The sequence below is a fragment of the Gouania willdenowi genome, chromosome 22 (assembly GCF_900634775.1).
Source record: "Gouania willdenowi chromosome 22, fGouWil2.1, whole genome shotgun sequence".
In the NCBI taxonomy this organism is placed as follows: domain Eukaryota; kingdom Metazoa; phylum Chordata; class Actinopteri; order Blenniiformes; family Gobiesocidae; genus Gouania; species Gouania willdenowi.
In genome coordinates this window covers 22278863-22304113 of record NC_041065.1, presented here as the reverse complement: position 1 = coordinate 22304113, position 25251 = coordinate 22278863, and the positions used below count along the sequence as shown (strand labels likewise).

The following is a 25251-nucleotide window of genomic DNA, read 5'->3' as shown; positions in this document are numbered from 1 at the left end:
AATTTGAGAGGGAGGAGCTCACATTCTTATGTAGGAGGAGCCAGGATTGTCAGGTGGAGGAGTTTCAACCTTATGAGTATTAGTTGGGGAAAATCCAACTCACCTGTTTGGAGCTGACTTTTTACAAAATGTGGAATAACAAAGGAGGGAGGAAACATAACTTTTTCAACTTTGGCCCTTTGAATGAGGCTAAAGGGATCTATATCACTTTAGCAAAACCATTAGGTCACATTGGGTCACTTTGTGTCAGGTAACACAGGTATTGTGTTTCTATTGCCATTCAAGATGTGTTGTGCACCCAGAGTGTCTCCCTCTTGGCTTTGGGAAAAAATAGGAAGAGTCCGTTTTTGTAAAGACAAACGAGACATGTTCCCCAGGGCGAAGGAATTTGGATCCTCACTTCACTCATTATGCGTGTTAGACAAAGTCCATGTGTGACTGCATGTTTCCTGATGTGTGTACCAGCACTTGAGCCTCACGAGCACCGGCTTGGGTAAAAGGGTAAAAGGGGCGGAGTCTGAAGGTTTGAGGATGATTAATGAGTATTTGTAACAGCAGTGGACTTGTTGTGAGACAAATAGTGAAAATTTGTACCAGAATGAGCAGGATTTGGGTTCTTGTTGTGTGTTTGGCTGCAGGTGGTCTCACACAGAAGTCATCCGGGTGAGTGATGCATTTCCCATACCCTCAAAAGTATTGCTAACAAATCAATCTCTTTTCATTTTTTCTTTGAAGCATATTGTATGTGATCTCGGGTCCAGAGGTGGTGCATGCTGGCACAGCGACCACATTGGCCGTCACTGTGTTTGGGAAGTCCTCGGTTAAGGTGGTCGCTGAGGCATCGAATGGGAACACTAAAGTATCCCAAACAGAGGAATTCCAAGAAGGTGAGGCAGCGACAGAAATCCAAATTTGTCAAAGATGTCAATGTCCTCCCGGATACTAAAACTTGATTCTGTTTTTAAGGTTTGACCAAACTTCTTGTTATCCCTCCTGTGCGTATACTTTCTATTTCTCTTTCTTATTTCACTCAAACAGGGCATAAAAAGCAATACCTTAATTCCTTTTTGTTGACTATAGATCCTTGGCGCAACCACTCAGAGTTCTCTTTTAAACTTGACGGTGAAAGGCTACAGGACCGACACTCTTCTTTTCACCAACACCACCATCATCCGCTTCAAGCACAGGAGTGTGTCCTCCTTCATCCAAATGGACAGATCCCACTATGAACCCGGAGACACTGTCAAAGTGCGGATTGTGTCTACTTCTATGGATAACCGTCCGTACAAAGGCAAAGTAGACATCTCTGTATGGGTAAGAATCCACGACTGTAGTGACTACAATGAAGTGAAATGAGGTTTTATTGTGTAGCGAGATGTTTAACTGATGTTCCTTTTATTGTTCAGGATCCCAGTGGTAATGTTGTTGAGAGGTGGGAGTCCACAGGAAATCTGGGGATTGTGTTGCAGGGATTCAGGTTATCCCGGACGGCTCCTGTGGGACAGTGGACGGTCACAGCCACAGTTGATGTAGGTTGAAAAAGTAGGAAAGTATTTCACTCGCTGCAATGGAATCTGTGTGCTTTTGGAATACAAATGTTTTTTATTCCATTCTTCTTCCATTCAGGGTGGAAGTGAGGAGAAGAACTTCACTGTACAACACCATGGTACAGTCACTAATACTGTATACACTGGTTACTGACTTTTAAAATGGAACATTTTAACAAATTTAATGCTTGTACCAATCAGATTTTTAGTTATTTGTCTACTCGGGGTATTTATTTCAGAAGTGCAGCATGCAATTTTTCTATCCTTTTGTGTATTTTTGTTGTCATAAGGTGTGGTATTTGGAGTAATTATCTGCTATTTTTTTCTCATGCGCTGTTTGCAGTAATTTTTTGTGTATTTTTCTTTTATTTTGTGTGCTTTTGAGTCATTCCCTTGGTTTTTGTGTTTACTGTGGGGAATTTTGAAAGCCTTTTACACCTGTACGTGGACTAGGACGTTGTTTACCTAATTTGCATATACAGTTTTGCTCCCTTTTGCAGAGCCTCCTCACTTTAAAGTGCTCATCAAGTCGCCTTCCATTGTCCTCATTGGGGACGACCTATCAGGATCAGTGAGAGCACTGTGAGTCATTCACTGTATTAATATTACAACAACATACTGTTTTTTAAATGTACAACTGTCTGAAGTTGGTTGAGTTTTTTCCCCTCAGTTATCCCAGTGGTCAACCTGTGCAAGGTACAGTAGCAGTGTCCGTAGTTTTGGATCCTGATGTTAACAGTGAGGCGTCTCCAATCCTGTTAACAGGAACTACAGAGGTTAGCTTGATGCTTATTAATCTGCAAACATGAGCTAGAATAAAAGCAGTAAATATTCAGGGTTGTGATCAAACTTGTATTTCAGATCTACGGCTCAGCACACTTTTCCTTCAGTGCAGAACAGCTTCAGGTCCTCCAAGCTTCTTCAACGTTTGTTCACATCGATGTCTGTGTGAATGATGAATCAAAAGGTATTTGATTTCCTCAACTTTCCTCACTGTTGAACTTCAAAATCCAAGTCAGACATTCATGATTTTTTTCAAACTTCAAGATTTCAAAGTCAACAAAACTGTTAAAGTCCAATGGGTAGAGAAGACATTTCAGCTCCGCTTCCATACATACCCATCCACGTTAAAGCCGACTTTACACTTTTATGCAAACGTGAGTGTTTGAATATCTTTGATAATTTTAAAGCTACTTTCCCTCGATTAACCAGCCTTTTATTTGCACTCCACAGCTCAGCATCAGCAGATATGACAGAAAGTCCCTCAGCTCTTTGGATTTGATGAACCCTGTTACAGTGGAAGTTACTCAAAATAGTTCTGCAGTGAACATTGAATCCACAGTACTGACTCTTCCCGTGCCCAAAGATGGGAATGTCCACTTTAGATTTAAAATCAAGCCTCAAGTAGAAATACTTTTAATTCAGGTGAGTTTTTAGATTCCTTTGGGAGAATGTCGTTATTACAATGTAACAAATTGTGTTCTTCGGCAGCAAAAAAATGACCGCAGGAATTTAAGCAACAAATCAATAAAGGAATCCTTTAAATAAAATATATGTAAATGGTTTGCTGATGTTGTATATCATTTTTATTCAGTCCACAGTTTGTAATTGTGTTGGATTTTTTTTTGCATTTTGCAGGCCAGATTTCAGTCCTGTGTGGAGACTCTGAAGATGTACAGCAACCACTCCTCTCCAAGTGGATCCTACATTCAGATCAACCCTGTCAACAGTGGCGATGCATGTGTATATATCACCTCTATCCAGTCATTCTGTTCAATTTTAACAAACCTGCTTATTTATAGACAGAGAGGTTCTATTTTAAAATATTTCATGAGATGTCTCACTATGGGATGTCATCTCTGCTACATTCCTCAGAATACCTATTTCACTTTGCCAATCCTGTCGCAGACGGGAGGCACGGTTTTCTATCTGCGCTGAGAGAGTCTGGTGCTGTGGGCCTGGCCCCTGAGTGGTGCAATCTGTCGGCTGTAGGGTTATCACAGGATGGGATCTTTACCATCTTTATTACTCTAAGTGGAAGGTGTTTGAGGACTGGTGTCTCCAGGAAGGCCAAATTCCCTTTCAGTGCCCGGTGGGTGTGATTCTGTCATTCCTGTAGGGTCTGATTGACAAGCGCAAGGCCTTCTCCACTGTGACAGATTATTTAGCGGCAATCGCCGCCTGTCCAGCTGGCTTTGCGGACAAACCAGCATCCGCTGATACGCAGGTTCATGAAGGGTGAGCGCAGGTTCTTCTCCGTGTCTAGATTGGTGGCTCTGGTGGATCTGGCGGTGGTTCTGGAGGGTCTTAAGGAACCTCCGTTCGAACCGATGGGTGAGATGGACCTGAAGTTCGCCTCCCTTAAAGCTGTTTTGTTGCTGGCTCTGGCTTTGGCAAAAAGAGTCAGTAACATTCATGCGCTCTCGGTTCACCCGTCGTGTGCTCAGCTTTCCTTAGGCGATGCGAGGATCATTCTGAGACCCAACCTAGCCTTTGTGCCAAAAGTGATGGGCTCATGTTCTCCCATTGACCTGCTGGCATTTTCTGCCTCACAAAGTGAGCAGCAGCCTCATTTGTTGTGTCCTTTTCGTGTGATCCGCACTTACATGGACAGGACAAGGAGCCTCAGGAGGAGCGATCAGCTGTTGGACTCCTGGGCCAACCCCCGTAATGGGAAGCCTGTCTCTAAGCAGCGCCCGTCACACTGGGTGGTGGAGGCTATTGCTTTGGCTTACTCATGTCAGGGTCTGCAGTCACCTACGGGTCGGCGTACACACTCGAATCGGGCATGGGTGGTCTTATTGTCTTGCTGGGTGGTCTTGCTGAGCGTCACCAGCCCCCTGGGCTGGTGACGCTCAGCAAGCATGTCTGCACTACGGGAGTTTCCATATCACATAGTCAGACATCTCTCTAAATATTATGAAATAAAACTATAGGTTACTTTCGTAACCCCGGTTCTATGAGTAATATGAGTGAGATGTCTCACCAGACTGCCCTTCTTTCTCAAACAAGGAGAACAGGTTTGCTTACTAAGAATGATGCGCACCTGTTCGTCTCCTCCTTTTATGAGGTGGGAGGTTCTCCTATTGAACTGATGCGCTTCATTGGTCAATCAGGATTGGCAAAGGGAAATAGGTATTCTGAGGAATGTAGCCGAGGCGACGTCACATAGTTAGACATCTCACTCATATTACTCATAGAACCGGGGTTACAAAAGTGACCTATAGATACTGTAAGACAAATACTTTGTATGATTGAGAAGGAAGAACATGCCATTCAGAAAGACCAGGGTGTCATTAATGTTTTCTGCTTATTGTAATACAGAATAATCTTCTTTCAGATTGGGATGCCTCTTCATCTGGATGTGGAAAGCAACTTTCAGGTCACAAAACTTCACTTTGTTGTAAGTTTTTTTTTTTTTTATCAACTTGGGGAAAAGTTTGTTTTTCTGACTTCCTCAGGAAGAAGATAATTCAACATTTAATCAAGCTATGCATGACTATACTCACTTTTCCTTATTAGGATAACATGGTGCGTTAGCCCATGCACATAGATACTGAAAAACACAGTATTTTGAAGCAACTTGTTCTATTATGATCAAATTGATCATAATTGTTGTATTTTTAGTCTTGTTAGTTGACTGAGAATTTAACATTCTGCTGAATGAATAAAGACTCTACAAAATAAAGGTGATTAGAATAGAAAAGAATACACCTTTACTAATCCCAAGAGGTGAAAATCACGTTTGCAGAAACACAGTATAAGAGCAGAGAGTAAGAACAGAAATAAATACTATAATAGGGTAATAGTGCAAAATGTAGGATATATATACATTTTTAAAAAAAACAACAAAAACTGCAACAACAACAAGAGCAACAGAAAGAAAAACAACAAATGTGCAAATGACAATTGAGGAATTAGCATGGAGGTGTGTGTGTCAGTGTGGTTACAGTTATTATAATAATAACCACAGTTGGCAAAAGTACTAGTCTTCAGTACTCAAGTAAAAGTATAGACACTTAAATAAAAAATAACTGGTAAAAGTACAACAATTGAAGTTGCTCCCTTACTTGAGTAAAAGTACTAGCTACTAAATTTACTAAAGCAAACAAGTAAAAAGTAGGACAAATGCCCTTTTAATAATAAGACAGGGTTTTTAAACCATCAAATTCCATACTTTTTTTTTTTTTAACAACTTGTAGAAAACTGGTATATGTAAATAAATTAAATCTGTTTCCTATGAACACCTGGAGAATTTAGCACTTATTATGAATATAATTTGTAAATAAAATGTTTCAAAAAAGAAAAAAACAATGCAAATGCTCAATTAAACCCAGAAAACGAAGGGACCTGCCCCACAGAAAAAAAGCTCAAACTATCAAATTTCTTCAATAAGCTTCAAAAGAATCATGTTCTCATTGTTTCTGGAATGGAGACATGCCCTTTTTGGTCTGAAAACGAGTCATGCTGCTGAAAAGCCTTTCACAAGCATCAAAAGCGGTTGTTGGTTTGCGTCTTTTTACGTTGTGACGTCATCATCAAAGGTCTTAAAAGTAACGAGCTCATTTTTAAAATGTAAAGGAGAAGAAAGTACAGATATTTGTTTAAAAAAAGTAAGAAGTTAAAGTAAAAAGTCGCCAATATAATAAATACTCAAGTAAAGTACAGATACCAGAAAAAACTAATTAAGCACAGTAATGAAGTATTTGTACTTTGTTACTTGTCATCTCTGATTATAACCAATAAATATTATAAATACCATCAACTGATACCAACTGCTTTCCTTTCCTTTGGTTTGTTTTTTTGAGGTGAGCTCCAAAGGTGGAGTTCTGACTGCTGGCACAAACAACTCCTCCTTCCTCTCTTTGACTCCGACTCTGTCCTGGTCTCCTACTGCCTGTTTTACCATCTACTGCATCCTACCTGATGGACAAGTTACGGCTGACACTACTTGTTTGCCCGTCAGTCAGCACTGCAATGTAGGCCCTGCTTCATCCAGGATTGTTCAGCCTGAACACTTGTCCTCCTGTGTGTGACTGTGACTGTGATGCTTGCTCTCCTTAGTTGGGTTTACAGTGGAGCAGTGTCAGAGCTCAGCCTGGTGACAAAGTCTCACTGCACGTATCCGGCCTGGAATCCAAATCTCGAGTGGAAGTTGTAGTCATTGGAACGCAGGAGGAAGTTTTGGAGCCCAATCTGGACTTGAAATGGAAACAGGTAGGACACGGGTTCAAAGTCCAAACGTAAAGTCCAAATCTCATTTTTCAGATTTTTATACAAAAAAGGGAACCATAGGGTGAACAAGGCGTGATCAGAGAGTCCAGAAACCACATTCAGTACTCTTTACCTGGTCAACTTAATGTGTATGCCTGCAATATGTACTGTAGGGTGACCAGATTTTTAAAACTCAAAACCGAGACAGTAATTTAATCAAAGGAGACAACAGTTTAAAAACAACTATTTAAATGTGCTTTTATTGTAACGAAAAAAGGTCACATAAATTACATTTCTTGTTTCTTCCTTTTGGATGAAATGTATTATTGCAATGGCTGAACCAAATTTAAAGTGGCCAAAAAAGCAACATTTTTAGTTAACATAAATGTTTTCAATAATAAAAAAAATCTTGTTTTTCCTTTTTACATTTTGAAGGAGAAAGCATGAGAGGAAGCGAACGAGTAATATTGTCAATGCTATCGACCAATCAGCATCGAGTTGCAAATGCGTGAAAAACTTTTGTGCTTTTTAATTGGTTTACAGTATATTGCAAGCATTACTATGGCAACTAGGGATGTAACGATTCACTCAACTCCCGATATGATTCGATTCACGATACTGGGTTCACGATACGATTCTCTCACGATTTATTTTACAAAATGGGACTGTAGACAAATGATGACTGAAAAATATTCCTTTATTTTTTTTCGGAAAAAAATTCCTTTTATTTTTCATTGTCAAAAGAATTCCTTGATAAACTATTCAAAACAATACAATTTAACTAAAAATAAATCTTGAATGAAATAAATAAAGGAATAATACAAATGAAGAAGCCTATTAATTTAAATTCTCGTTTAAACTACATAATAGTTTGTTTTTTTTTAAAGTGCAACTGAAAATGTATTTTGTGTCTTAACAATTGGACTTTAAAAAAAACAAACCGTCATTCACTGATTTACGTCAGATATTTGTTTAGACCAGCAGAGGGCGATGGTAACCCAGTGGTCGGTTGGCATGCAGAAATTCTTGCAGTGAAGAAGAGATGCTATGCTAGCAGACAGAGCTAATAGAAAAACGTGACTTTTACAGATATTCACGTAATATTACAGATATTCTTTCGGTGCTAAAGGGGTAAGGAATCATTTATTAACATGTTTAAGAGTAGAAGGCGGCCAGAAAGAAAGTAGTAGCAGATTCCAGACGGGATACATATATAGCGCCCTCTGCTGTTTTAAAAAAGTACTGCGATTCAATTCTCAAAGTATCGATGTCAATCGTGATACCTATGAATCGATTTTTAACTGCCTTATGATTAATCGTTACATCCCTAATGGCAACTGTTTGTGATTGACAGCTCACAGTCCACAAAGATCAAGTTTTTAAGCAAAATGCGCTGCTGCATTCAGGGTCTTTTCCATCAGCGGCAACAGAAGTTCGTTTCTTAATAAACGGGACAAATGAGACTGAACTTGCGAAAAACCAGGAGAAATCAATGGTTTGGCTTTGGGGGAAATTGACCGGGACATGGGACGTAACTCTGAAAACCAGGACTGTCTCAGGAAAATAGGGACGTCTGGTGACAATATGTCATTTTCAGGGTCTTAAAGGAATCTACTGTTTTCACAAATTCGGCCTAAAATCTTTAAATGTACTATCAGAAGACCTATGCCAAAACGAAAAGCATTATTATGCACCATATTATTTTAATTGCCTTTCAAAAATGGGACTACTTTACAGTTTATGAGCCCTTGTTCCGCCATCTTGAAATGACGTGATGATGATGATGTCACTTGGCCCCACTGCCTGTAAACATCCCATTGTTTTCTATTGGAGTGAAGCATTCAGCCTGTTTTTTAGATCATTTATAAGGAATAAGAGAAGGTAAGGAATCTTAGTTTCTTTCTACTATGTTTCTATTACACCCCCTCAGGGCATACACCTGAGCTATCAGGAATAGGAGTCCCACCCAAACAAGCAGGCAGATACGTTAATCCAGACAGTCTGTTTACTGCCCACACAATATCTAGCCTTGAATAGAAAATATTTTAAAATCCCGATCCCCTTCGGCCTCTGCAGGGCTGAGTTACACTTCACAACACCAGCCAAGTAGTTGACAAACCCCTATTTCTCCTTTTCTGCTGCCAAATGGCAAATACACAGATTTCTGATTGTAGTTGTTCGTTTCACAAACAGGAATCACATCTTACCATGCTGACCAATACAGGATTGTATGGAAGAAGAAAGCAGTCTGGAGAAGAAGGACATGGTATAACACAGACCTCTTTGAGGCCCTCTTGTGGCCATTGGTCACATTGCCTAATCTCACTCACTATTGCAAACTATGGTCTTTAAAAGGAGAAATTTAATGGCCGCTGATTATAAAGTTGCGCATGCTAAAATAACAGCAACTATTTGCAACATTTAGCGACAAACCACATTTAAAAAACACATGAATTTTTACATGTTACTTTTGACCAGATTTACAGCAATATTTGTGAAATTTGTTTAATGTTAAATCTAGATTTAAATGTGAAATATTAAATTTAAATGTTACATTTAAATATGAATATTAAATCCAAATGTTAAATGTACATCTTAATCTAAATGTTAAATCCAATCATAAAATTTTACATTTAGCATTTAGATTTAACTTTTATATTTCAATATAACATTTAGTTTTAAAATGTAGATTAATATTTCACATTTAAATTGAATATTTAACATTTGGATTTATATTTCAACATTTATATTTAACATTTAGATTAAACATTGACATTGTGTTTACGAGAAGAGTAAATATCACAAATTTCACAAATATTGCTGTAAATCTGAAAAAAAAAAATTAACTTTTTTTAGACTCTGTTGCTAAATGTTGCAAAAAGTTGCCGTTTATTTTAGCATGTGCAACTTAACGATCGGCACCTCACAGAAAATAATCAATCATTTGATTATTTTTCCATTTCACAGGGTTTTCTGAAGATGAAGGCCTAATGGTGCAGGCGTACTGGAGTCACTGGTCAGAATCCTTGCTGTGGTTGTACACTGATGTGAGGTGGGAATTGAATGTCATCACTATCAGTTGTCAGCACACAGACATTAGGTATATTAGATATATTTCTCTGTTTCCTCTCAGTGAGGAGACGTGGGTCAGTGAGGACATAGTTGTGCCCGATGGTTTCACTTCATTGAGTGCGCTCACTTTAGTCATGTCAGAACCCCAGGGGCTACGCTTTAACCATGCTCCACTAAAGGTACTGGAGATCCTATTTTACACTTTTACCATTTTATCATCCAAAGATTAAAGTAAAAAACTCCTTCTAAACAAACAAATCTGTAAGTATTGATGTCTGATTCCTTCTGATTTTACAGCTGGACATCTCCAAAGACTTCACATTGTCTCTAGACGTCCCATCACAGCTCATCAGAGGAGAGGAAATTGTCCTGGAAGTGAATGTCATCAATCATTTGGAGCACAGTGTGGACGTACGTAGACCATAGACACTTTATACCTCAAAAAGCACTGAATTGTATTTTTAAACATTGACAATAAATGGTGGCAAAACTCTTAAAAATCAAAAGGAAAAGCCAAAAAAGCCATATTTTGCACTCTTATATAAGATTATTGTTGAATATGCTTCTTTTTTGGACTCATTTCACATTGATAATAAAATATGTCTTAACAGTATCATGAAACTTTAGTTTCAAGACCACATGCTTCAGAAATATTCTCTTTTAAAGGGACTGATCACACACAAATATCTGAGAGTAAATACTAAACAATAAGTACACTCTGGTAATTATAGGCTTATTTTTTAATTAACGCTAAATCTAGATTTTATTCATTCATAATTTAAATGAATTAACTTAAATTTGCCTCAATAGTGACATAAAGCCTGATAATTCTGCACTCATAAAGACTGAAGCCTGCTATAGCATAAAAGGTTGCACACGAGTTGTTTTAAAGGTGGTAGAGGGTCGTCTTCTGATCGAGAGTTTGGGGGTTCGATCCCACTACCTGACTATGTGTCGAAGTGTCCTTGGACAAGACACTGAACCCTAAGTTGCTCCCAGTGGTCGATTAGCGCCTTGCATGGCAGTCCTGTCCCACTGGTGTGTGAATGTGAGAGTGATTGGGTGAATGAGCTGATATGTAAAGCGCTTTGAAACTGCTTCAGTGTGGTGATAAAGCGCTATATAAATCAAGTCCATTTACCATTTAAAAAAAAAAATACTACCTAAAGAAAATGTTATGGTCATATAAAACAATCAGCAAAGAAGGAAATCATTTGAAAACAGTGCATTTTAATACAATAAACCAGGGATGAGCAACTTTATCACAGCAGGGGCCACAAAAATGTGATTGTACTGTATCTGATCTGAGGGCCACATTATCAACATTTATGTCAGGCTCAGCATTTAGAATAATGACTGATCTGAACATTAATTACTACAGGGGTGGGGGTAGGGTTTTGACTTTTGTCTTTGTTGTTTTGTCAGTTTGCAGTAATTTTGTGTGTTTTTGTTATTTTTAGTGTTTTTTGTATTTTTCTGTCATTTCTGCATTTATGTTGTGAATTTATGCATTTTTGGGGTCACTTTCTGTATTGTTGTTTTCTGTATTTTCCTGTCATTTTGTGTAATTTTGTTAACGGTGTGTGTGTCTTTGGAGCTATTCAGCTATTTCATTTTCATAGTCATTTTTGTTTAAGTGGCTGTTGTGTCTGTCTTTGTTGTCTTTTTTGTGTATTTTTCCGGCAAGTTTTTGTGTACTTGTGCATTTTGCTGTCGATTTATGTGTTTTGGGAGTTATTTTGTGTATTATGTTGGGCTTTATATTCATTCCATCTTTTTGAAATACAATTATTGGGGATTTGTTTTGGGGGCAGCACGAAATTTGACCGAGGGCCACAAGTGGCACCCGGGCTGCCAGTTGCCTATGTCTGCAATTAACCATCTAAGAGGAGGTAGAGGAACTAAACAAACCTAATTTTCATGACTCATAAATAAATCAATAGGCAGATTAATAATAATGCTATTGTAGTTAGAGATGGGCGATATTATCAGCATAGCGATATTTGCCATAAAATGTATTAGCGGTTGACGTCGGTATCAGTTTTTCCACTGATAATGTTGTAAATAGAAAAATATTGACACAAAGCTAACATCTCTAGTAGTACTTTATAGATAAATCCACATTTTTATCTGAATGATGATGCATTCATGTTTATTTCACCCACTTTTCCTATTTTTTCTCTCTGCAGATTATTGTGCTGCTGGCACAGAGTGAGAGCTTTGAGTTTGTTTTGACTGACAGGAACAACATGTCCTTTATAAATGCACAAAAACTCTCACTGGGGAGCCACCAGTCTGCTTCAGCCCTGTTCCCCATCAGGGCTTTAGCTCTTGGTGAGATGGAAATATCGGTGGATGGTGTGTCTTCAGATGCCACCTGCAGCCTCATTCGGAGAGTAATGGTGGAGGTTGGCAAAGTGCACTCTATATTAATGAATATTTACATATGTATATGGAAACTGTAATTCTGTGACTTGTGTCCATGTATTTCTGCAGCCGGAGGGCATCCCACAGTCCTACTCACAGACTCTGCTTTTAGAGATTGTTCCTGGAAAGGAAGACATCCCTACATCCGTCTCATTCTCCTTCCCTCCTGATGTGGTAGCAGGCAGCCAGAGAGCCAATGTGGTGGTGGTTGGTAGGTCTACTGCTCATTTGTACTGCTCTGTAGGCTACTGGTCATGATGTGTGTTTTGGATCCATAAGGTGCACTGAAATTAGTTGCATCTTAATCTTAATTAGTGATGGCTGATGACCCTGCAGCTGACCCGTTGGCACCGGAGGAGGTGCGACTGGCAGAAATGCCTAGCTAGATTCCAACTTCCTGTAAATCCTACTGAAGTACTGGAAACCCAGTGACTACTGTGAAAAGAGCACTTGGAGTCCAGGAAAGACTGGAGGACAGCCAGGAAAGACTGGATGACAGCAGGGAAAGACCGCACCAGGAGTGAGCAGCTAGTTACCCAACCCACTAGTACCTCAGATGAGGTACACCCAAATCTACGAAGAACCTTAAGGCTTTCGGCGGGCCTGTGGGTTGTTTTCTTATGAGAAAACAACCCGCAGGCCCTCCGAGAGAAGGGATGAAAGATGGGCCTAACAGGACGGACAACACGTAACAACAACAATGGAAACAGGCAACGAGAAAAAAAACAGAACTCCTGGAAATGAGGAGAAAATCCTCCGGAAGTGTTGATGCAGATGGGAGAAGGTGACCATGTTTAAAGGTTTGTGAATCCTCCAGGATTCAAAAAGTGTGGTCAGAAGGGCCAACAGCAACCTTGCACTGCCGTGGCAGGTGAGACAAGAGGAACCAAAAGCCAGATTGAAAACCACAGAGCCAATGGACCCAACGTTGCAGAAGGCAAAGATGGCACAGAGAAAGAAAGCCCACAAGTGGAGGAGGAGCCCCCATGTGAACACCAAGACCCAGTCACCACCAACTCACACAGAACACAGCCAAAAGCAGAGATTGAGAATCCAACCAGAAAGAGCAACCTCAAATGGCCAAAATCAAGCAAGGCAGAAGCATGGCAAATGCTGGACACTGACACTGGAGGAATCACTGCAAGGAGGGGTGGAAAGCAAGCTCAATCAGATTGGCAATCTCCTATACCAGGTCTGCAAGGACAGATTTGGTGAGGTGACCTCCAACCAAAGGACTGGCCAAAGAGAGAAGGGAAGGACGGAAAAGGAGATTGACCATCTAGTGTGAAGACGCCGGCAACTCTAAGAACTGGAGACAACGGCAGAGAAAGAGGGCCTGAAAACCCTGTGGGAGGAGGTCAGACAAAGATTGTACAGGCTTCGCAGAGCAGAACGTATCTGCAAGCATAGCAAACAAAAAAAAAAGAACAAGCCAGCTTCTTCAAAGACCCATTTAAGCATGATAAGCAGTTGCTGGCAGAGAAGAATGGGTAACTCGAAATCACCAGGGAGCAACTGGAAAGGCGCGTCAAAGGGCAGTACAGTGATCCAGCAAGGAAGTTCCCATTAGGGCCACCAGGGAATGTGCCTCGGCCTGCACATCCAACTGCTGAGCTCAACACCAACACCAGCTCAGTGAGGTCAGGCAGATTGTGAAGAAAGCAAGGTCTTCATCAGCACCAGGCTCCAATGGAGTCTCCTAAAAGCTATAAAAGAACTGCCCTAAGATGCTAGAGCTGCTATTGTACCTTATGAGAGCTGCTTGGAAAAAACAATGCATCCCATCCGAATGGCAAAAAGCTGTAGCGGTTTTCATCCTGAACTCCAAAGACATCAGCCAGTTCAGAAACATCGCCTTGCTAAATGTAGAATTAAAAATCTTCTTCTCCGTGCTGGCCAAAAGGATGACCTGCATCAAGAGCATGGTTGCATCCTACTTCATTTACCTGCCGATGTGCTTTGCTCTCCAGGACTTCACCACCGGCTGGCAACAGTTAGAAGTAGGAATTGCTATGGGGTGCTCCATCTCTCCCATTCTATTTGTGGCAGCCTTTGAGGTAATCCTATTCAGTGCAAGGCAGATGGTTGGAGGGATCAAACTACCAGGTGGGCAGAGACTACCTCCACTGAGGATGTACATGGACGACGTCACCAGGCTCCTTCAGACAGCAGCATGTACAACAAGACTGCTAAAAATGATGGATGAGCTGATGATGGAGCCTGTCTCTCAGAAGAGGAGTTAAAAATGACAGCACCATCTTCGTCACAGGAGAGGAGAAAATCCCACTCTTTTCTGAGCAACCCATTAAAAGCTTGGGGAGGCAGTACACGGCAGAGCTTTTGGACAAACAGATGGGGAAGACTGTGACGAAACAGCTATCGGAAGGCCTGGCAAAGATCGACCAAAGCCAACTCCCAGGGAAGTACAAAGTCTGGTGCTACCAACTCTATAGGAGAGTGATGGGGCCGCTGAAAATGAGCGAGATCCCCTCATCCACCGCAAGTAAAATGGACGGGAAAGCCAACTCATTCATTAGAAAGTGGTTGGGACTGCCACTTTGCCTCTCCGAAACAGGCCTGTTTGGAAGGAACACCTTCCAGCTGCTGCTGCAATCCATCAGTTTGGGCTACAAGCAGAAAAAGATTAGGCTTGTACTCAAATTGAGAGAGTCCACTGACTAGGCAATAAGGAACGCAAACATCAAGATTCCAACAGGCTGGAAGTGGAACTCCCAAACGGAGGTCGACAAAGCCATCAGTTGCCTGCAACACCAAGAGATTGTCGGCAGAGTCCAGGCAGGAAGAGCAGGTGGGGAGAAGCACCACAGTTTAGGTCCGAGGCAAACTGCAAAAAGAGGAAGGAGATGGCGGTGGCGGAGGTGGCGAAGATGGAGAAAGAGCACTATAACATCAAGGGCGTGTCGTAGGGCCGGCAAGGAAGGTGGAAAACCTGGGAGGGAGTCGTCAACCGAAACATGAGTTGGACAGACCTATGGAAGATCCCGCAGGCATCAACATATGACACGCTTCCTTGTCCTCGGAACCTTCACCTGTGGTTTGGGAATGAGGAATCCTGTGCACTCTGCAACACCCCTAACGCAAACCTCCAGCACATCTTGTCAGGCTGCAAGATCAAGATCTCCCAGAGTCACTACAGGTGGTGCCATGATCAAGTCCTGAGGAAGCTAGCAGAGGTGCTGAAGGGCCGCCAACAGGGCCACAAAGGTGGACCACCAGCAGAGAACCATAGCCTCATCAGTTTCATCAGGCAGGGGGATAAGAAACATCAGGCCAAAATAAATATTTAGGCCATTTTCTCCCGACCAAGAGTGGAACATGAGAGTAGACCTCCCCAGGCAGCTCCAATTCCTGGTCGAGATCACTGTAACATCGCTCCGCCCCATCATAGTGGTGTGGTCCACAAAGGCAAAATCCGTGCTCCTCATTGAGCTCGCGATACCAGCGGAGGAGGCTCCCTCTAAGAGCAAGAAGGCCAAGTACTCGGAGCTGGCTGCTGAGTGCCAGATGGCTTGCTGGAAGACTACCATATATCCAGTGGAAGTTGGATGCCTAGGCTATGTGGGGCTGTCAATCACATGCCTTCTGAGGGATGCAGGAGTGACCGAAGGGAACCTAAAGAAGGCCACCAAAGAGCTGGCAGAGGAGGCTGAGAAGGGGAGCATTTGGCTCTGGCTGAGAAGGAAGGACAAGAGCTGGGGAAAAATCAACTAACCCCAACAATAGTCGCAGGGAGGAACACATATCAGCTGCAGAGAGATGTCCCTGTTACTGCTCCGCCACCAGGAGAGGTTCCAGGATTAAAGGAGCGAAACGTTGATGATCAGTGGTTCCTGGCTGATGACCCTGCAGCTGACCCGTGGCCCATCCTCACTATTGCTATCTGTTTTTTCTTCCATCTGCGTTAACTCCTCCTACACCATTTGTCCTTATTTGACAAATAAGCTATCAAAAAATAATTTTATAATTTGTAACTTTTAAACTTTTTGACTTTTTAAATTTTTTCTTTCCCAGAAATTCTGAAGAAGGTGCAGACGTCATGACGTCACTAGTGGGGAGTGGTGGCCTAGTGGTTAAGGAAGCGGGCTTGCAATCAGAGGGTCACCGGCTAGAATCTCATCTGGGCCATCACTGTGGGATGTTGAGCAAATTCCTTAACCCCAAAACTGCTCCCACTGCTCCTCAGAGACGGGTCAAATGCAGAAAACCAATTTCATATATGTTTAAAAACATATATGATGAAAAAATAATGGCGAAAGTTACGATTTTTAATTTAACAACATCACCAAAACCTTATTGATGCAGGTTCACTCAGATGAAAATAGCACGTTTCATGTGTATGGATGGAACAACAGTTGATATACTCCACAAATGTAGATTGCCTGTAGATTGCCCATAAACCTGAATGAAAGTCATGTAGAACTTTGTGTTACTTTAACAATTAATATTTGCTGAGTAGTAGTTGTTTTTATATATATATATATATATATATATATATATATATATATATATATATATATATATATATATATATATGTAATTGCTTGACACAGTTTAATTTGAATGACTTTTTATCCTCTTTTAATCCTTTTCATTTTGTTCATGACCTACACTGAAAAAGTGCTATAAACTCTTCCTGGTATTGCAGAAGTAGTATAGTACGTTATGATCCTCAGTTTTGATTGAAGTTCTTTCTCAACTATTTTCTTCAAAGATTGACTTTTCCTGTATAACCCAAATCTTAGTCTCTTATTATTCAAGTTTGAAAGTGGAAACTAGTGTACAGAGTAACAATGTTTTGTTTGTGTCTTTATTTCAGGTGACATCTTAGCACTGCCCTTGAACAACTTGAACAGACTAGTGGAGATGCCTCTTAGTTGTGGAGAGTCCAACATGATCCACTTTGCATCAAGTGTTTCTGTCCTCCAATACCTGAACAAGACAGCCAATGATAACAAAGAGATCAGGAGGAAAGCTCTAAGTTACATGATGAAAGGTAAGCCTGAGTGAGACTGAACCATTAAAGTTGTATTATAACAATAATTATGGATGAAGAAGAATATAGTGCTGCTGGAACTAAAGGCAACTTAGTTGACTTATGTGGTTTATGGTTTTGAACCTTTAGGTAATATCTAAAAAATTGTCAAAGATCATGAATAGTGCAGATTTAGATGAAGATCCTGAGAAATCTGACGCTCAAGTAAACAAAAGGGTATGTTAATTTTGTATATTTACAAGTGGAATAACAGGAGAAACACACTTCCTTTCATGATTTGTACCCAGAAATGTATCATAAACGTCAATATATTTATTCTTTAAACAGGATATATAAGCAAACTTGTCTAGAGCTCTTCAAATCTTCAGTTTTGCCCCATTACTGTTCATATGATCATAGTAGCAGTATTTCCCACAGTGTAGGCCCTGCCCCCTGGTGGGTGATCAAGGTGCTGCAGGTGATTTTTAATTGGTTTTGGAGCTATTGCAAATCATATACAGATTCATAGTTCTCCTGAAACTGATATTACAGGGTGGTTGAATGAACTATTGGGTTTTGAGCAAAAAACACACAACTGACCGATTAGCAAATAATTTGTCCGTCCTCACAGTATATATACCCCCGGCCTAAAAAAGTCATGGCTTTACAGTCAGTGATCATCTTTTGGGTTTCTTTACAATCACTGCTTTATACTGACTGTATAGTTCTCTAACTATGTTTAATTTTGGGCTGTAAGCTTATCAGAAACAACTCTCCTACCAATTACAAGATGGCTCATTTAGTCCTTTTGGAAAGAGTAATCTCTCCGGCAGCACATGGTAAGTACATTCAATCACAAATCTTTATAAACGTGTTTATATTTCTTCCTTTTAAACTCTTTTTCCTTCATTTCTTTGACTTAAGGCTGTCAGCCTTTGTGCTGCGATGTTTTCTCCAGGCAGAATTCTTCATGCCCATTGATCAGACCGTTCTGGACAAGACCCGAAGCTGGCTCCTGAAAAATCAAAAACTTCAGGGAGAGTTCAGTGAAGCGGGTCGGCTCCTGCACACGGAGATGCAGGAAGGCCTGGACAGCAGTCCAGTGGCTCTAACCGCTTATGTTCTAGTAGCGCTTTTGGAGAATGGAAGCTACGAGGTGAGTCAGGAGAACGTCACTTTGAAGGATATTTGACAATCCTCCAATTCTGACGTGCGTCATCTTATGCCTACTCTACAGTGTAGTCGTAAAACAGAACAAGGTGTCATGAACTCAGACGGCATAATTCTGGCACAGAAGTACCTGGAAAAGCAAATATTGGTTGGTGTGGTCAGTAACTACAGCCTGTGTCTGACAGCTTATGCTTTGGCTTTGGCTGAGAGTCCTTTGGCTGATGTTGCTCTTACTGAACTCAAAAGAAGAGCAGACCGTAAAGGTGATTGTATAAGCTGCCCTTAATTATTTTTCTTTCCTGGTTATTGGTGTGTTGCAACCAAATTAAATAGGTGCATATCACCAACTGTACATGTTTTATTTCATTACTTTCCCATTAAAGGATATACACTCAATGGCCCTCATTAATCAATTGTTTGTATGTTCGCACACTAGCAAGCCTAACTAGTCTAAATGTAAAGATTTGTCTTGATCAAATAGCAGGGATTTATGCTTTTAGGCTGTTCAGTCAGGACCGCTTTAGTCAAAATAAATGATTTATTTACAATAATAATGCATTGGATTTTGTATTGCACCTTCAAGTGCTTTATATTGATGTGCATGCAATCTTATATTTAATGGTATAGGTTTGTTCCGGGACCTTCTTGCCCTTTCCGTGTGCTTACATGGAAAGCCGGAGGCCGGGAGAGCACTCCTCCCCAACCTTTCATGAGCCCTAAAGCAAGGAGAGCGGTTAGCAGAAACCCCCTGGAACAGATGTTAATGACAACAAAATTACACCCAGTTCCCTGGATACATACTGACCTGGAGGGGTTGGGGTGGAGATGGGTTGCGAGATGTTTGCTGAGGAGGTATGAGGCAGCAGTCATGGTTTAAGCAGTGCATCCTGTATGCTTTGGCCAATAGGGAGCCAATCTGGGCTGTTGGTTGATTGGAGGTTTGGCTGGCTTTGATGTCCGCAGCCTGCCTGAACTAACGCTATGATCAATTTATTTATAATTGAATTCAAACCTCAGCCCGAGTCCGCTCCAATACGGAAACACTGTTCACTTCCTCCATTATTCTCTTCCACAGAGCATTTAAATGAGCTCCTTAAATTCCAGTCTTCACACTACTGAAGAGAACATCTTTGTTTTTCTTCACCTCAGCTGTGAGAATGCTGATTTTAATCTCGAAAATGTTTATTTCATTGCCAATGTTTGTTTGACCTCAGTGGGCGGGGCCTCTGAACCAGGAACATTTGAGGGCGTAACATGTTAATGACGATCAAATTCAGCCACCGCATTTATCAAAACCCGGTCATTGGTGCGCTGGGATAGGTCAGATATGAATGTTTCATAAGGTCCACGTTGGTCCTGTCGTACAACACAATGTAAACTCATATTTGCACCCGTTTTCACACAGGGTTGATAAATGAGGGCCAATGTGCTTATACTTACTCAATATGCTGCTGGGTCATTTGATGTGTCATACAAGCTGCCTCTAACTCAAGTTTGGTCTTTCGGCAGAATACAATTTCTGAAAACCATATGTGTTTTGTATTTACACTTTACACATTTTGAATAGAAAGATTTTTTCGTGCTTAGGCACCATGATTTTTGATATCTTCTTCTTGGTTTTTCAAAGATGGAGTTATGATATGGACGTCCTCTTCTGGCCTAACGTCATATGACCCAGAGCCGGGTTCAGTGCAGATTGAAATGGCTTCCTATGTGTTACTGGCCTTGCTGAGACGCGGAGGCTTTGTCGAAGGTATCGCTCTGATGAAGTGGCTGAGCGAGCAGACGAACCATCCCAGGGGTTACGGGACAACACAGGTGAGAATGAATATAAAACAAAGTTATTCCAACTGGTGCACCTAGAGAAAAAAGTCGATTTTTGTCACCTTGGGACTTTGTTGGTAATTTTGGCATCGCTGTAGCATAAAAAAACATTACCCTGTTTGTATAAAACAGTGGCTCCCAACCTTTTTTGGATCGTGATTATTGAGAATTTCTGACGACCCCAAAGGCCTTTTTTTTAGTAATTTGTTTTTTTAATAATGTTTGTCACATTGTATTACAAATACAGTATAGAGTAGCCAGGATCAATGACAAGTTATGCCAGCTCTGATACATCTTTTTTTCTACCTTTTATTTGAACTAGATTTATATTTAGCAAAGCAAAAATGTGAAAAAGAATAATAATAAACAAATCTGTCATTATTTTTTTTGCTAGACATTTCAGGCCACCCTAACTAAACTCTGAGCAACCCCACATGGTGTCCCGACCCAAAGGCTGAAAAACTTGGTGTGAACCCTTATAAATGTGATGTACTGATTATATTGTCCTCCTCAGGACACTGTAGTTGCTCTACAGGCCATGGTTTGCTATGCTGTTTACAGCGGCGCGAACACCATCGACCTCAGGTTCAACATTTCAGACCAGACGTCTTCGCTTGAGTACATGTTACACATCAACCCGAGCAACTATCAAGAATACCAGAGCAAAGAGGTACCGAGGCCTAAAACTCACAGCATTAAGGCTTTATTAATCTGTGCGTCTGAGGGAATTTCTGTCGTGTTTTTCAGATCAGCGCAAACAAAGACCTACATTTGCATATTCACATGGATGGAAAAGGATTTGGGATTTTTCAGGTACAGTTGAAGATGCACCGTGTTCATTACTAACAATGTTGTACATTTCATTATAAATCAATTATAAATTTAGACGCAACCATTCAAATACAACATGACCTCAATTTTTTTTTTTTTTTAACTTATTAATTCATGTGTATTTTATTGGAAATAAACTAATTTAACATTTTTAACAAAAAGAAATGTGCAAATAACATCATTTGGACATTGTCGAATTCTATCATGGACATTGTCCATTGTGATGCACATTAGCACCTTTAGTAACTTCATCAACATATTGCTGTTTTCTGGTCATGGTTTAAAGTGCACAACTTTTTTATTGTTTGCACAAATGATCTCTGCTTCTTATTGTTTTATTTTAATGTACTTTGGGTTTTATGCGGCTGCATTTGTTGCACATTTATTTATTATTAATAATAATGCATTGGATTTTATATAGCGCTTTATCATAGACACTCAGAGTGCTTTACAGAATTATGGCATTATTCTTTCACTCCACACTTAGTGGTGGTAAGCTACTATTGTAGCCACAGCTGACTGAAGCGAGGCTGCCATAGTGCGCCATCTGCCCCTCACACACTATGAAAATAAGAAACTTAAACAGTATACAGTAAAAGATTTTTATACACTTGAAGTTGGAGATGATCTCTCAAACCATCCCCTCTCAGTTAGATTAGATAGATGGATACACTTTGGGAATCATTGATCCTGATCATTTGACACTAAATAACCATTTATATTTTTAAATTGGTGGTGAAAAAGGGGACATCTATTGTACATTTGTTATATTTGTATTGCTAATAATATCTGAGAGACGACATTTCATGTACAGTGCAAATCATGTTGTAAAACACAGAGATGAGGAAAAAAAAAAAAGCCAGAACTGTAATGTTTAGTCAGTATTTGAACCAAAACATTACATTTTGAATTGTGGGATGAATTTTTCATTATTGCCGTTTCCTGTCTTTATGATCATCCAGCTGAACGTGTTTTACAATCGCAAGAGCAAAACCTTCTCACAAAGCCTCCAGCCCACCACAGACAGCGGAGCCTTCTCATTAACTGCTGAGGTCACAGGTGCCAGTGACTCTGATCACATGTTGTCCATTTGCACGAGGTAAAAAAAAAAAGAAGAGATGTCAGCGTCTGTAAAATAGGATGAATTCACACAGCTCACAGGCGCTCTCGTCTGTTTTCAGATTAAAAGACAATCAGGCGGTGCCTCGCACAGGGACGGTCCTTATGGAGGTGGGAATGCTCAGCGGTTTCACTCTGGCTCCAAATCCCGCTGTTTCAACAGATCTTATCTGGAAGGTGGAAACGGTTCCTAACGCAGTCATCCTATATCTGGATTCAGTAAGTGTCCTGTCTTTAACAGCTGGAGGAAATCCTGTAGGATTTATACATGTCCTTGCATTAACACATCTGGGTTTAACCTGTGTTATCAGGATATCTGCACAACTCAATGATGATAAATTTATCAGATAGTAGAATATCTAAAGCCTATAGGATGATGACCTGTCCTACGCTTCATTTAATGAGTAACTCAACCCCAAGGTTTTGTCATGTGCGTCAGGAAATTCTGAAAAACATACATTGATTATGAAGCAGTAAATTGTGCTTTGTGTAGTTTTAAAGTAATGCAGCCTGTGTGAGAATTCCAGCTGTGGAATTGATATAGCAGCGATCAGATATCTAGGATTTGCTGTGAGAGGAGTATATCATATAAACCAGAGATGGGCAACTTCTATCACAGTGAGGGCCACAAAAATGTGATTGTCTTGATCCGAGGGCCACATTATCAACATTTATGAATAATGACCAATCAGAACATTAATACAGAAATGAACAGTTTTGTCGTTGTAGTTTTTTGTGTGGATTCCTCTGTGTTTAGTTTTGTATTTAAAATTTTTAGACATTTTGTATGTTTTTGAATTCATTCTGTTTTCTTGTCAATATAGCACATTTTTGTGGCTTTTTTTGTGTGTGTTTCTTGTTATGTTTTTGTGTGTATTCTTCTGTCACATTGTGTAATGTGGTTGGCATTTTTTGAGTGCTTTTGAAGTCCTTTTGTATATGTTGTTCTTTTTGTAGTCATTTTGTGTGTTTGTGTTTTTTTAGTGTATCTTTAGAGTCATTTTGTGTGCTTATGAATATTTTTTTGTATTTCTAATCTTTTTGTGTTTTTCTTGTTAGTGTGTGTAATGTTTGACGTTTGATGTTTTAAAGTTGTCTTTTCTTTACATTCTGTGCATGTTGTCGTTTTGTGTATTATATTGGGATTCACATAACTTCCAACTTCATAGAGTACAATTTTAATTTGGGGGCCGCACAAAATTAGTCCGAGGACCACATGTGGCCCCCGGGCAGCCAGTTGCCTACCTCTGATAATAACTGTGGTTCTGTGTGTCTTTGAAAATTCATCTTCCCTTACAAAATGTTTGATCTTTAAGTGTTGGTAAAAATGTAACTCTGTTGTTATTTTTATATTTTGTCGGCCTATATTTGGGATTTGTACATGGTAATGGATGAGTTTTAGACACTTAAAAGTGGGAGTTAATCCACTTGATAGTTTATTGTTCCATTACTTATGCTTTTTTCTGTGCACTTTATTCAGTTTTATGGTTTTTACGTACCTTTTCAAAGATTAAAGGCAAATGATTTACATGTTTTTTTTACTGTAGAAACAGACCAAGGCCAAAACCTAATCCCATCCACTAAAATGAGGTATTTGTGACTCAGCTCTTCTGACTTATTCACAGCTCACCAAGTCAGAGGTCTGCTTCAAACTTCCTATCATCAGAAAATACAACGTGGCTCATGTGCTGGATGCTGCAGTTGTAGTTTATGACTACCACGAACAAAGTGAGTACAGATTCAACACGGACGCTGCTCATGAACCTGAATATCAATATAAAGAGGAACACCCCATGATATAATGATGTGTGTTTGGTGTAGACAGGAGAACCACAGCTTCCTACAACTCCCCTGTGCTGCACGAGACGGACATTTGCTTCTTCTGTGGTGCAAACTGTGAGAACTGTTGGCCAGGGATCACCATCACTATGTCGTCTTCTAGCCGTGAAGCTAAAGTTAGCTTTAGCTTGGTATTTGGACTTATTATGCTAATTGCAGTATTGTGATTAAAATTTAACTCTAGATTCTGGCAGAATATTTTTTAGGAAGCTTATTGTCAGAGGTGAAAGTAATTGATTACAAGTACTCAAGTTACTGTAATTGAGTTGCTTTAAAGGAGAAATATGCTTTTAAATCCTTCCTGTTTTACATATAAATCATACAGTTGTGGTCTATATAAAGTGGAACTGCAATACTTGGGTCTGAATTCCTCATTATTATAGTTCCATAGGCCACTTTAAATGCAAATGAGACACTTCATACCCCGCCCCCTCTCCAGTTTGCAGAGGTGACACTCGGTTCAACTCCACCCTGTTCGGCCATTTTTGTAGTTTGATAGAAGAGATACGATTATTTAGCGGCGCAGAAAATGTTTATTCACACGTTATTTACAAAATGTCAACAACAGAAGACTTGTCCATCCAGCCTTACATGTTTGAGCCAGAGTTGGACCCGGCGGAGCGAGATGAAAATGAAGATGATGAACCTGCAGAACCCTAACAAGTGAGCTAACACAAGCACCGAGCTAACTCTAGCGCCAAGCTAACGTCACGAAATGCATTTTAATACAGTCTTTTTGGAGACAAAAACGGCAAAATGAAATGACTAATGAAAACTTTAGACTTAAATTAAATCACGTAAGCCATATCATCAAGGATCTAAAACGAGCACACAGCGCGAACATATGAAGTCTGAAGACGGTGCAACTGCTAATGCTAACAAAACAATGACCGGGACGTCTTATCACACTTTTTAGCGTTATTTACAGATTACCGAAGTGCTCTGTTCGTCGTCTCCAAAAATAGAAGGAATTGAACCCTCAATCAGACAAAGTCTTTGAGCAAATCCTTCTTTATACTGGCGGAGGTTGCTGAAGCAGTCATCCTTGAAGTGCTTCACACACACAAAAATGACCTTACCCACAGATGTGGGTACATTTCCATGAAAAATAAAACTCAACCAGGCACTTCGAAAAGGTTTTGATGCTGGGAGATGGTGTAATGTTTCTACATCCAACCCAACATTTTGACTTATCCTCTCGTAACTTCGGCATCC

General features: G+C 40.2%; 1 protein-coding gene across 1 annotated transcript; it reads left to right on the top strand.

Moving 5' to 3' along the window:
• Positions 1-425: 425 nt before the first annotated feature.
• cd109 (CD109 molecule) lies at positions 426-24255 on the top strand. Its single transcript, XM_028438285.1, has 32 exons — positions 426-663; positions 736-887; positions 967-995; positions 1081-1314; positions 1407-1529; positions 1627-1666; positions 2048-2129; positions 2218-2323; positions 2409-2514; positions 2595-2704; positions 2781-2972; positions 3186-3290; positions 4888-4950; positions 6356-6526; positions 6612-6764; positions 8955-9027; positions 9729-9813; positions 9895-10012; positions 10131-10244; positions 12023-12241; positions 12330-12471; positions 17098-17274; positions 18011-18092; positions 18178-18409; positions 18491-18686; positions 20051-20241; positions 20762-20917; positions 20995-21060; positions 22041-22177; positions 22260-22416; positions 23823-23925; positions 24019-24255. The coding sequence occupies exons 1-32, from the start codon at positions 539-541 to the stop codon at positions 24201-24203; spliced, it is 4224 nt and encodes a 1407-aa protein (XP_028294086.1). The 5' UTR covers positions 426-538; the 3' UTR covers positions 24204-24255.
• The last annotated feature ends 996 nt before the right edge of the window (positions 24256-25251 follow it).